Source organism: Ranitomeya variabilis, chromosome 1, assembly GCF_051348905.1.
Source record: "Ranitomeya variabilis isolate aRanVar5 chromosome 1, aRanVar5.hap1, whole genome shotgun sequence".
Taxonomy (NCBI): Eukaryota; Metazoa; Chordata; class Amphibia; order Anura; family Dendrobatidae; genus Ranitomeya; species Ranitomeya variabilis.
The window spans coordinates 209,940,023-209,952,493 of NC_135232.1; the positions used below are offsets into that span (position 1 = coordinate 209,940,023).

The 12,471-nt window shown below is 53.2% G+C and overlaps 1 protein-coding gene across 1 annotated transcript in view; it reads left to right on the top strand.

Moving 5' to 3' along the window:
* The first annotated feature begins 8,560 nt into the window (after window positions 1-8,560).
* The window catches only part of SPRING1 (SREBF pathway regulator in golgi 1), a 32,152-nt gene continuing 28,241 nt past the window's right edge, over window positions 8,561-12,471 (top strand). The window contains exons 1-2 of the mRNA XM_077292372.1: window positions 8,561-8,859; window positions 11,973-12,129. Coding sequence (XP_077148487.1) covers window positions 8,749-8,859; window positions 11,973-12,129 — 268 coding nt within the window. The 5' untranslated portion in view covers window positions 8,561-8,748. The remainder of the gene's footprint in view (window positions 8,860-11,972; window positions 12,130-12,471) is intronic.

A 12,471-nucleotide genomic window follows, 5' to 3' on the forward strand; every position in this document is an offset into this window, starting at 1 on the left:
GGCCTTACAGGCAAGTGATTAACCTACAAAGGATGTACCTTGACATATTTCGCAGCAAAACCTGTTTTGGTTTCGTTTTAATGTGTTTTTTGTGGCACCGGGAAAAATGGCATGAATCTCGGAAAAAAATGATTAAGGCCGGTTTCACACTTGCGTTGGTAGCAGCTGCGGACTTCCTCCTTGAGGCCCCGCCCTCCGCTGCTAGCTCCGCCTATTTCTGCATGCGGCCGGTATGCAGCCTGTGTACCTATATTTAACATTAGGTACGCAGGTCGTGCCGCAGTATGCAGATGTTGCCGCATGCGTCGTTTTGACGATGCGGAGACCAGCATAGGACGCAGCTTGTAGCAATTTTTCTTCTCTGCATTGTCAAAACGACGCATGCGGAAGCATCCGCATACTGCGGCACGACCTGTGTACCTAATGTTAAATATAGGTATACAGGCTGCATGCCGGCCGCATGCAGAAATAGGCGGAGCTAGCGGCGGAGCTTCACGGAGGAAGTCCGCAGCTGCTACCAACGCAAGTGTGAAACCGGCCTAAGGCTGTGAACTAGGAGTCAAGAATGCTTCTAGGGCTTATCCCCATGATGTTCCTGTGTCTTTTGAGCAGTGTTTCCATCATTTTCAGATGTTTTTTGAAATTAAAAGAACCCCCGGGGGGATCGCAGTAAAAATACTTTGGTCTCACGTAGGCTTATATTGGGTTCGCTGTTCTGGCCGAGTACCTGAGAATTCCAATTTGCCCGACCCGAGCAACGAGCACCCGAGCATTTTAGTGCTCGCCCATCACTATTCAGAAATTAATATTTTGTGTAATAACCATAATTTTTAATCACAGTTACATGCATCTTGGCATGCTTTCCAGCAGTGTTTCACACTGCTTCTGGCGCAAAAATGTAAGCAGTTCTTCTTTGTTTGATGGCTTGTGACTATCCATCATCCTCTTGATTACATTCCAAGTTTTCCAATTGGGTTCAGGTCTGGAGAATGGGCTCCCCATGACAGGGTTTTGATGTGGTGGGTTCTTAATTTTGGCCAGAGCTGTATATATTACCCCAATTGCCACTGCACAAAAGCAATCAGGATGCTCCATTTCTCGTGCAGCTGAGGACTAGTCTTATTAGTGTTGGTAGGGGCCAATATCCATGGACCTTCACAGCTATTTAACATCAGCCCTTAGCGGTCTGTTTTGCCTTAGCTGGTTATTAAAAATGGAGGGGGCCCAATTAATTTTTTGGGTGAGTCCACCCATTTTTTAATAACCAGCTAAGAAAAAGCAGAGAGCTGTTCACTGATTAATAGGCTGAAAAGGTAAATGTTTATTGGGCCCTTCGCAGCATAATGAGACCATCTCACAGCCAATGTGGTCTCGAACTTTCGTGCTGTAAAATGGGGGTAGTAAGCGGTAAAGGTGAAAAATGGAACAACAGAGAATAAAAAGTAATAATAATAATCTTGAAAAAAGAGACATAGGTCCAAATGTAGGAGGTGTAGTAGGTGGAGGAGCTTGAGGCGAATGTGGCGATGAAGGTGGAAGAGGCAGGGGATGAGGTATCAAAGTTTTTTGTTTTTTTTTAGGGACAGCACTTAGAAGAACATAATATAAAATAAAAAAGAACAATGTAGATACAGTAGTCGGATGTCCTAGTGGAGGAGGAGGTGGTGTAGGTGGACTAGCAGGAGGTGGACATTGCAGTGTAGGTGGAAGAGGCAGGTCTGATGGTATCCAACATTATTTTTGTGGATTTTATTTCTCTTCCTTTTTGGTAAGGCCCCAAAATAAAACAAATGGCAAATAAAATATAACAATGTCTGGGTGCAGATGGTACATTTGTCTGGTTTGCCAGAGGTACAGACAAGTCCTGTGGACTCCACTCCTGGTTTCTTTTAATGAATGCGAGAGTGGCCACGTTGGCTTTGGACAGGTGGATGCGCCTATGTGTGATATCCCCTGCTGTGATAAACACATGTTCCAACATTACACTTGCCACGGGGCATGCCGGCACTTCCAAGTCAAAAAGTACAAGCCTAGGCCATGTGTCCAGTTTGGAAACCAAGAAGTTAAATGGGCAGACCCAACTTAGTACATGCAGACGTGTGGACATAGACATGTACTCTTCCACCATGTTGTTATAACGCTGGCACCTGGTTGTATAGACCGTATCAGATGGTGGTGCTGGATGATGTGTCATGCTGATGAATTTTTTTCACATTTTAGCCATGTTAACGCTCCCTTCTGAGGTGGTGCCCCAGCTGCGTTGGCGACTTCCTCCTCCTCTGCCTTGTGTTTCTTCTGTCAGGTGGGAATGCCGTCAGTAGTGCCCCTACCAGCATGTGCTTGTATTCACACATTTTGCCATCCCGCTCCAGTGACGGAAGTAATAATGGTACTTTGTCTTTGCAGCAGGGATGCAGCAGGGTGGCCACCCAGTAATCAGTAGGGGTATGATCTGGGCAACTCTGCGGTCGTTGGGCAGGCACAGCAGACTGTATTGGCTCATTCCGCCCTCTCTCTGTTGGAGTCCCTCAAGGCTCTGTCCTGGGGACCCTAATTTCTTCCATCTATACCCTTGGCCTAGGATAACTCATAAAGTCCCATGGCTTCCAGTATCACCTGTATGCTGATGACACTCAGATCTACCTCTCTGGCCCAGATGTCACCTCTCCGCTGTCCAGAATCCCGAAGTGTCTATCAGCCATATCCTCCTTCACCTCTCGCTTCCTAAAACTCAATGTAGACAATGCCAATCTCCCCTACCTGATCTATCTATTATGGTAAGCAGAATCACGTTCTCTCCCACACCTGAAATCCGCTACCTCACGGTAACTCTCGACTCTGCCCTGTCCATCAAACCGCTCGTCCAAACTCTTGCCACCTCCTGTCGCCTCCAACTCAAACATATTGCCAGAATCCGTCCCTTCCTCTGCCCTCAATCTACTAAAATGCTTGAGCATGCCCTTATCTCCCGCCTCGACTACTGCAACATCCTCCTCTGCGGCCTCCCCGCTAACTCTCTTGCACCACTCCAGTCTGTCCTTAACTCTGTTGCCCGGCTAATCCACCTCTCTACTCCCGTTTCTCCCCTCTGCAAATTTCTCCACTGACTCCCAATTCCACAACGAATCCAGTTCAAACTACTAACACTGATCTACAAAGCCATCCACAACCTGTCCCCTCCTTATATCTCTGAACTAATCTCCCAATATCTTCCCTCACGTAATCTTCGATCCTCCCAAGACCTCCTACTCTCCTCCACACTTATTCATTCCTCACACAACCGCCTCCAAGATTTCTCCCCAATATCCCCATCCTCTCGAATTCCACGCCTCAACACGTCCAATTATCCACCACCCTTGGATCCTTCAGACGGAACCTGAAAACCCACCTCTTCAGGAAAGCCTACAGCCTGCAATAACCATTCTGCCGCCTCACCACCACCCGAGCTGCTGCACCCCCGACCTTTTGTCTCTTCCCCATAGAATGTAAATCCGCAAGGAAATGAAATTTCAACTCATAGCTGTCAAACAAGTTTATTACAAGTCAAATAGTTAGAAATAAAAAAAAAGAAATATATAAGTATGCATACATACAAATCAATAATAAAGAGTTTTAGAAATTAAAACAATGAATTAAACATTAAAGACAGATTAATTACAAAAAAGAAAAACACATTTTGTACCAAAGTCCCCTGTGCTTTAGCTGCAAAAATTGTATTGTGGTGCTTAAAGGCAACCTGTCACCCACAAAATTGAGGGCGAGCTAAGCCCACCAGCATCAGGGGCTTATCTCCAGCATTCTGTAATGCATTCTGTAATGCTGTAGATAAGCCCCCGATGTATCCTTAAAAATTAGAAAAAGAGGTTATATTATACTCACCCAGGGACAGTCCCAGTCCTGTCCGATGGGCATCGCGGGCCGGTCTGGCGCCTCCTATCTTCATCGGATGATGTCCTCTTCGTGTCTTCACGCTGCGGCTCCAGCACAAAGTACTGCAGTGTGCAGGCCCCAGGCCTCTCTGACCTTTCCCGGCGCCTGCGCACCGCAGTGTGAAGACAAGAAGAGGAAGTCATCCTATCAAGATGGGAGGCCCAGGACCGGACCGCGACTTGGATCAGACCGCCCGCGTGAGTATAATATAACCTCTTTTTCTCATCTTTTAGGATACATTGGAGGCTTAACTACAGCATTACAGAATGCTGTAGATAAGCCCCTGATGCTAGCGAGCGCGGGGAGACAGAGCGAGCGCGGGGAGACAGAGCGAGCGCGGGGAGACAGAGCGAGCGCGGGGAGACAGAGCGAGCGCGGGGAGACAGAGCGAGCGCGGGGAGACAGAGCGAGCGCGGGGAGACAGAGCGAGCGCGGGGAGACAGAGCGAGCGCGGGGAGACAGAGCGAGCGCGGGGAGACAGAGCGAGCGCGGGGAGACAGAGCGAGCGCGGGGAGACAGAGCGAGCGCGGGGAGACAGAGCGAGCGCAAATCGAGAAAAAGGGGTTTTTTTTATGTTTTTTTTTAAAGTAATTATACTCATCTATCTGACATTATCAGATGCACACAGTGTCATCCCTTTGGGTCCTCACATGGATTGTGGGGGCACCGCCATTCCACTTGGTGAAAAGAAGTCCAGTGATGTAATGACATCTGCAGGGAGGTCACTGCTCTGGGGGGGGCACAGGATGGGGAAAAGTCAGAATACCTAGAATAAAACAGAAAAAAAAATCATGCAGAAAACTGGATACAAGTAGTGGCTGACACCAGTGGCCACCGGGCTAATACTGAGTAGCACAGCGTGCGAGGGGAGAATAAAGCCAGGGATCTGGAGACATTGTTGTAAAGCTGTTTCGCTCCCAGAGGTCATAGGTCAGTCATCAATCTGACAGCATGTGTCCCCAATAATATTAATATTAACAGGACCGACTCCTCACCATCAGGCAGAGATTCTCATGCCAAGTAATATCAATCCCTCAGATCTCCATCATCATTCATCCCCTCCCCTGTTCGCCCCCACACACGTAGCACTATACTTCCCTGCACCCCCCACCGCAAGTGACATCACACACTGACCTGCACAGCACGTGACATCAGCTCCCCACACCACATAGACCCATGCGAGTAACATCAGCCCCATTCTGCAGGTAGACCCCCCTGCACGCAGATCCCCGCAGATCCCCCACGCAGGCAACATGACCCCCTTCCTAACAGAGACTCCAGCACACAGCCTCTCTTCCCCAGAGACCTGCAGCCCCCCTTCACAACAGACACCCAGCCCCGCTAGCAAGAAACATGACCCCCTTCCCACTGAGACCCCAGCATGCAGTCACCCTTCCCCAGGCAGGCCCCTCCAGCATGCAGTCCCATGCAAACAACATCTCCCCCTTCTCCCCAGGCGGACCCCCCGTCCAGCATGCACATGCAGCCCCATGCAAGCAACACCACCCGATTCTCCCCATGCAGCCCCATGCAAGCATCACCACCCCATTCTCCCCATGCAAGCATCACCACCCCATTCTCCCCATGCAAGCATCACCACCCCATTCTCCCCAGGCAGCCCCATGCAAGCATCACCACCCCAGGCAGCCCCATGCAAGCATCACCACCCCAGGCAGCCCCATGCAAGCATCACCACCCCAGGCAGCCCCATGCAAGCATCACCACCCCAGGCAGCCCCATGCAAGCATCACCACCCCAGGCAGCCCCATGCAAGCATCACCACCCCAGGCAGCCCCATGCAAGCATCACCACCCCAGGCAGCCCCATGCAAGCATCACCACCCCAGGCAGCCCCATGCAAGCATCACCACCCCAGGCAGCCCCATGCAAGCATCACCACCCCAGGCAGCCCCATGCAAGCATCACCACCCCAGGCAGCCCCATGCAAGCATCACCACCCCATGCAGCCCCATGCAAGCATCACCACCCCATGCAGCCCCATGCAAGCATCACCACCCCATGCAGCCCCATGCAAGCATCACCACCCCATGCAGCCCCATGCAAGCATCACCACCCCATGCAGCCCCATGCAAGCATCACCACCCCATGCAGCCCCATGCAAGCATCACCACCCCATGCAGCCCCATGCAAGCATCACCACCCCATGCAGCCCCATGCAAGCATCACCACCCCATGCAGCCCCATGCAAGCATCACCACCCCATGCAGCCCCATGCAAGCATCACCACCCCATGCAGCCCCATGCAAGCATCACCACCCCATGCAGCCCCATGCAAGCATCACCACCCCATGCAGCCCCATGCAAGCATCACCACCCCATGCAGCCCCATGCAAGCATCACCACCCCATGCAGCCCCATGCAAGCATCACCACCCCATGCAGCCCCATGCAAGCATCACCACCCCATGCAGCCCCATGCAAGCATCACCACCCCATGCAGCCCCATGCAAGCATCACCACCCCATGCAGCCCCATGCAAGCATCACCACCCCATGCAGCCCCATGCAAGCATCACCACCCCATGCAGCCCCATGCAAGCATCACCACCCCATGCAGCCCCATGCAAGCATCACCACCCCATGCAGCCCCATGCAAGCATCACCACCCCATGCAGCCCCATGCAAGCATCACCACCCCATGCAGCCCCATGCAAGCATCACCACCCCATGCAGCCCCATGCAAGCATCACCACCCCATGCAGCCCCATGCAAGCATCACCACCCCATGCAGCCCCATGCAAGCATCACCACCCCATGCAGCCCCATGCAAGCATCACCACCCCATGCAGCCCCATGCAAGCATCACCACCCCATGCAGCCCCATGCAAGCATCACCACCCCATGCAGCCCCATGCAAGCATCACCACCCCATGCAGCCCCATGCAAGCATCACCACCCCATGCAGCCCCATGCAAGCATCACCACCCCATGCAGCCCCATGCAAGCATCACCACCCCATGCAGCCCCATGCAAGCATCACCACCCCATGCAGCCCCATGCAAGCATCACCACCCCATGCAGCCCCATGCAAGCATCACCACCCCATGCAGCCCCATGCAAGCATCACCACCCCATGCAGCCCCATGCAAGCATCACCACCCCATTCAGCCCCATGCAAGCATCACCACCCCATTCAGCCCCATGCAAGCATCACCACCCCATTCAGCCCCATGCAAGCATCACCACCCCATTCTCCCCATGCAAGCATCACCACCCCATTCTCCCCATGCAAGCATCACCACCCCATTCTCCCCATGCAAGCATCACCACCCCATTCTCCCCATGCAAGCATCACCACCCCATTCTCCCCATGCAAGCATCACCACCCCATTCTCCCCATGCAAGCATCACCACCCCATTCTCCCCATGCAAGCATCACCACCCCAATCTCCACCGGCAAGCATCACCACCCCATTCTCCCCAGGCAAGCACCACCACCCCATTCTCCCCAGGCAGACCCATGCAAGCACCACCCCCCCATTCTCCCCAGGCAGCCCCATGCAAGCAACATCCCCCCATTCTCCCCAGGCAGCCCCATGCAAGCATCACCCCCCCATTCTCCCCAGGCAGCCCCATGCAAGCACCACCACCCCATTCTCCCCAGGCAGCCCCATGCAAGCACCACCACCCCATTCTCCCCAGGCAGACCCATGCAAGCAACATCCCCCATTCTCCCCAGGCAGCCCCATGTAAGCAACATCCCCCCATTCTCCCCAGGCAGCCCCATGCAAGCAACATCCCCCCATTCTCCCCAGGCAGCCCCATGCAAGCATCACCCCCCCATTCTCCCCAGGCAGCCCCATGCAAGCATCACCACCCCATTCTCCCCAGGCAGCCCCATGCAAGCATCACCACCCCATTCTCCCCAGGCAGCCCCATGCAAGCATCACCACCCCATTCTCCCCAGCAGCCCCATGCAAGCAACACCACCCCATTCTCCCCAGGCAGCCCCATGCAAGCAACACCACCCCATTCTCCCCAGGCAGCCCCATGCAAGCAACATCCCCCATTCTCCCCAGCAGCCCCATGCAAGCAACACCACCCCATTCTCCCCAGGCAGCCCCATGCAAGCAACATCCCCCATTCTCCCCAGGCAGTCCCATGCAAGCATCACCCCCCCCATTCTCCCCAGGCAGCCCCATGCAAGCATCACCCCCCCCCCCATTCTCCCCAGGCAGCCCCATGCAAGCATCACCCCCCCCCCATTCTCCCCAGGCAGCCCCATGCAAGCATCACCACCCCATTCTCCCCAGCAGCCCCATGCAAGCAACATCACCACATTCTCTCCAGGCAGACTCCCACTTACCTGATCTATGACTTTGGAGAATGAGCCCCATAATACCCCAAATCTTGCACAAAAATCCTCGAAATCCAGCCATGACATCCACAGCCTCCTCCTGTCTGCTCTGCTCTATGGAGGAAGAGGCAAATCCTGCACAAAACACTCCAAAACCAAATCCTGCACGAAATCCCGCCATGACATCCACAGCTTCCTCGTGTCTGCTCTGTCTGTTCTATGGAGGAAGAGGCACCGCCCCTTCCGGTCACATGGGCAGAGGTCCTTTAGCCGACTTGGATTTAGCCTCTACCTTGGATTTAGCCTCTACCGTAATCATATGGGTGCTGTACAGCAGAGAGGCTTTGTGCTGAGACTTGTAGTGCGGTGCATGCTGTAGCGCGCTACCTGTGGTTATAGTGGAGGCACAGCGCCGCCATGCCCGGTGCTGTTATGACGTGACCGGAGCTCTGACAGCTGTACACGGGCAGAGCTCTCCTCTGGCTCAGCCAGCAGGGGCAGGGATGGTGCAGGTGGTGTCTATGCTGTGGAGGAAGATCCTGCGCAAGAGATGGGTGCTGGGCATTGTGTTCGGACTCTCTCTAATCTACTTTCTCACCAGCACCCTCAAGCAGGTGAGTACTGCCGGCCGTGTGGGGGGTGAGTAGTCCTGCCGGCCCGTGTGGGGGGTGAGTAGTCCTGCCGGCCCGTGTGGGGGGTGAGTAGTCCTGCCGGCCCGTGTGGGGGGTGAGTAGTCCTGCCGGCCCGTGTGGGGGGTGAGTAGTCCTGCCGGCCGTGTGGGGGGGTGAGTAGTCCTGCCGGCCCGTGTGGGGGGTGAGTAGTCCTGCCGGCCCGTGTGGGGGGTGAGTAGTCCTGCCGGCCCGTGTGGGGGGTGAGTAGTCCTGCCGGCCCGTGTGGGGGGTGAGTAGTCCTGCCGGCCCGTGTTGGGGGGTGAGTAGTACTGCCGGCCGTGTGGGGGGGGGGTGAGTAGTCCTGCCGGCCCGTGTGGGGGGGTGAGTCCTGCCGGCCGTGTGGGGGGGGGGGTGAGTAGTACTGCCGGCCGTGTGTGTGTGTGTGGGGGGGGGTGAGTAGTACTGCCGGCCCGTGTGGGGGGGTGTGGAATCCTGCCGGCCCGTGTGGGGGGGGGGGTGTGGAGTCCTGCCGGCCCGTGTGGGGGGGGGGTGTGGAGTCCTGCTGGCCCGTGTGGGGAGGGGGGGTGTGGAGTCCTGCCGGCCCGTGTGGGGGGGGGGGTGTGGAGTCCTGCCGGCCCGTGTGGGGGGGTGAGTCCTGCCGGCCCGTGTGGGGAGGGGGGGTGTGGAGTCCTGCTGGCCCGTGTGGGGAGGGGGGGTGTGGAGTCCTGCCGGCCCGTGTGGGGAGGGGGGGTGTGGAGTCCTGCCGGCCCGTGTGGGGAGGGGGGGTGTGGAGTCCTGCCGGCCCGTGTGGGGAGGGGGGGTGTGGAGTCCTGCCGGCCCGTGTGGGGGGGGTGTGGAGTCCTGCCGGCCCGTGTGTGGGGGGGGGGGTGTGGAGTCCTGCCGGCCCGTGTGTGGGGGGGGGGGGTGTGGAGTCCTGCCGGCCCGTGTGGGGGGGGGGTGGAGTCCTGCCGGCCCGTGTGTGGGGGGTGGACTGTGAGGCTTGGGGACACAGGGCTACACTAGGATGAGCTATTACTATTGGACTAGTCACATTCTGGCCAGCAGTGCTGTGCCCCAGCCTCAGGAGGAGAGCCTGCCATACATACAGCCCTGCACATCCAGGGGAGAGTGACTTACTGCCCAAGTACGGGGATTGTCATAAACACTACTCTGCTTTCCATTGCTGAACAGTGATCATAAAGCAGAAGTGTAGTTGTGGTTCACAGTGCAGAAAGCTGTGATGGAGCTGGGTGTAAGGCCCTGTGTAGCTAACACCCGCTCTATTAACCCCAACCGGGTAGTCGCAGCACAGTGCCAAAAAATGTTTATACCTGTGGCAGTGATTAATGCAAGCTAGTGCAACATGTGAATGTTGGTGAGAGAAAATGTAAATTATGCTGAAAATATTATGACCCAAAAAGCTCCACCTGGTGACAGCAGAACCACTGAGTAACCCTCCAGATAATGCTGATGTAAGCTTATACTGGTGCATCCAGCAGAAGAAGCATAGCAGCTGATGCCAACCTATAGGTTAAGAGCTGAAAAACATACTTAAAGTGCTAGGTACATGAAACGCCCAAGTCGCCATTGGTGAGTGGAAGGAGCAGTGTCCAGAGAAGGAGGCTGTTTCTGATCCGGAGGTCTGTGCTTGCCTCCTTGGCTTGCACACAAGGGCTGTACAGCAGCGGGGCCCCCACCAGGGCATCCATGAAGATGGAAGCAGTGTGTGATGTGGCTATGCCTTCTAGTACAGGAGCCTGCTGCTCCATGCATTCTCAATCAGGAGGTAAAATGTAAAATAATATTTTACTCTGCATCCACAATTACATGATGTCCAGTTCAACATGAAAAACTTGGTTAAAGGGCTTTTTTTAAATGGAATAACTTAATGCCCCCTATTTTACATGCTGCATTTACTATAGTGTTTACAAAAAAATACATTTACATTGCTCCATTCCTGCAAACTAGCATGCGAAGCATTATGCCTATAGTATTGCCTGGTAGAAAAAAAAAATTGCCTTAATCAAAATGGTGCAGGCGCATTTGCAATAGCATCTGTTGCGATCCGATGGATGCTACTGCACAAGCGCTACAGGTGCCATTTTGCTCAATAGGGGGGAAAAAAATGGGCCGCAGTAAAATAGTGCTGGTGGCGCTTGTGCAGTTCAGGAATTGGAACGTGATAGATGCTACTGCACATGTCTCCTGCTGCTGCCATTTTGATGAAGGCACTGCTTTTTTTTCCCCCAGCAATACAATAGGCATAATTAACACATGCTAGTATCTATAGTATGTAAAATGGGGGGGCAGGTCAGTGAAGGATCAGTGACCTGTCATAAGCCATACAGATGAATATGTAAGCAGAGCACCACATACAGCCCCCTCCCCCACTTCCACAGGCCGCCCCTAAGCATGAACATATCATTAACTGAAAACTGCAAATAGATTAAACAACCACAAGACGGATTTCATCAACCAAGGTATCATTGTAATCAGTATAACGGCGCAGATCTGACACTGTGTGTAGGTTAGTCAGCCCAATCCTGATCAGAAAAAAGAAAATTATTCAGCTCTCCCTTGTGATGGTATTCTCACAGCCCATGAGAAATTTGATCCGACCACGGAAACGTCTCTGCTTGACGCCAGGTACTTGTGCAGAAACTGAGGACTAGGAGCACTATACGTGTTCGAAACGCATCCAGTTATTCAAGACATTCCTTCCTCCAGTATGCACTGGTTTGTCAAGCAGCTTACTTTTTAAATTTGTCCAAATAAAGACTTTTGATTTTATTTCCTGAGCTGGATACCTTCATTGTCATGCCCAATCCTGATGACAGGTTCACTTTAATGTAGCGGTCTGTGCCTCTTAAACTGGCAGCCAGTGTACAATAAGGATGCCGAATAATTCCATTTACTAAAAGGTAAATGGCGGATTTCGTACAGTATTTTCTGGTTGCACTCTGTCCTTCAGTGTAGGAGCTAGCCTTCTAATAGGGGACTGTGCTGGATTGATGGTTGTGAATTTGAAGTAGACATATTCACATATACATGTTTATGCTGGGCAAACTTTCACTTTTTCCTCATTGTAATATATCCTTTTCTAATGCCTCCATCAGGAAGAAAAGACGATCAGAGACAGAACACTTCTTCAGACTCTTGAACGAGATCAAAACATTCATTGGAAAATACAGTTTAACCTTGGAAACAGCAGCCGGCCAAGTAACCAGTGTCGTAACTCTGTGCAGGGCAAACTCCTCATAACAGATGATCTAGGTAAAAATACACCAATGTTCCTGATATTGTGTGAATCCACCTTGCCATGTATGAAGGCATGTACTCATTCAGGACCTGTGTGCAGGAGCATCTGGCGGTAAGACATTAGCACTGGATCCTTTTAAAGGGGTTGTCTGGCAGTGACGTAAACAAACAAGGCAAAGCTCTTAATCGCCAAGGCCCTTTCCTCTTATCTGTAGACTCAACCTCCAGGTTCCTCCTGATGTTAAAGGAGTATATCTCTGTCTCTATCTCCTAATCTCACAGGTGATGATCAGATTGCCTATGGGTACCGTCACACATTGAAATTTCCATCGCTACGACGTTACGATTCGTGACGTT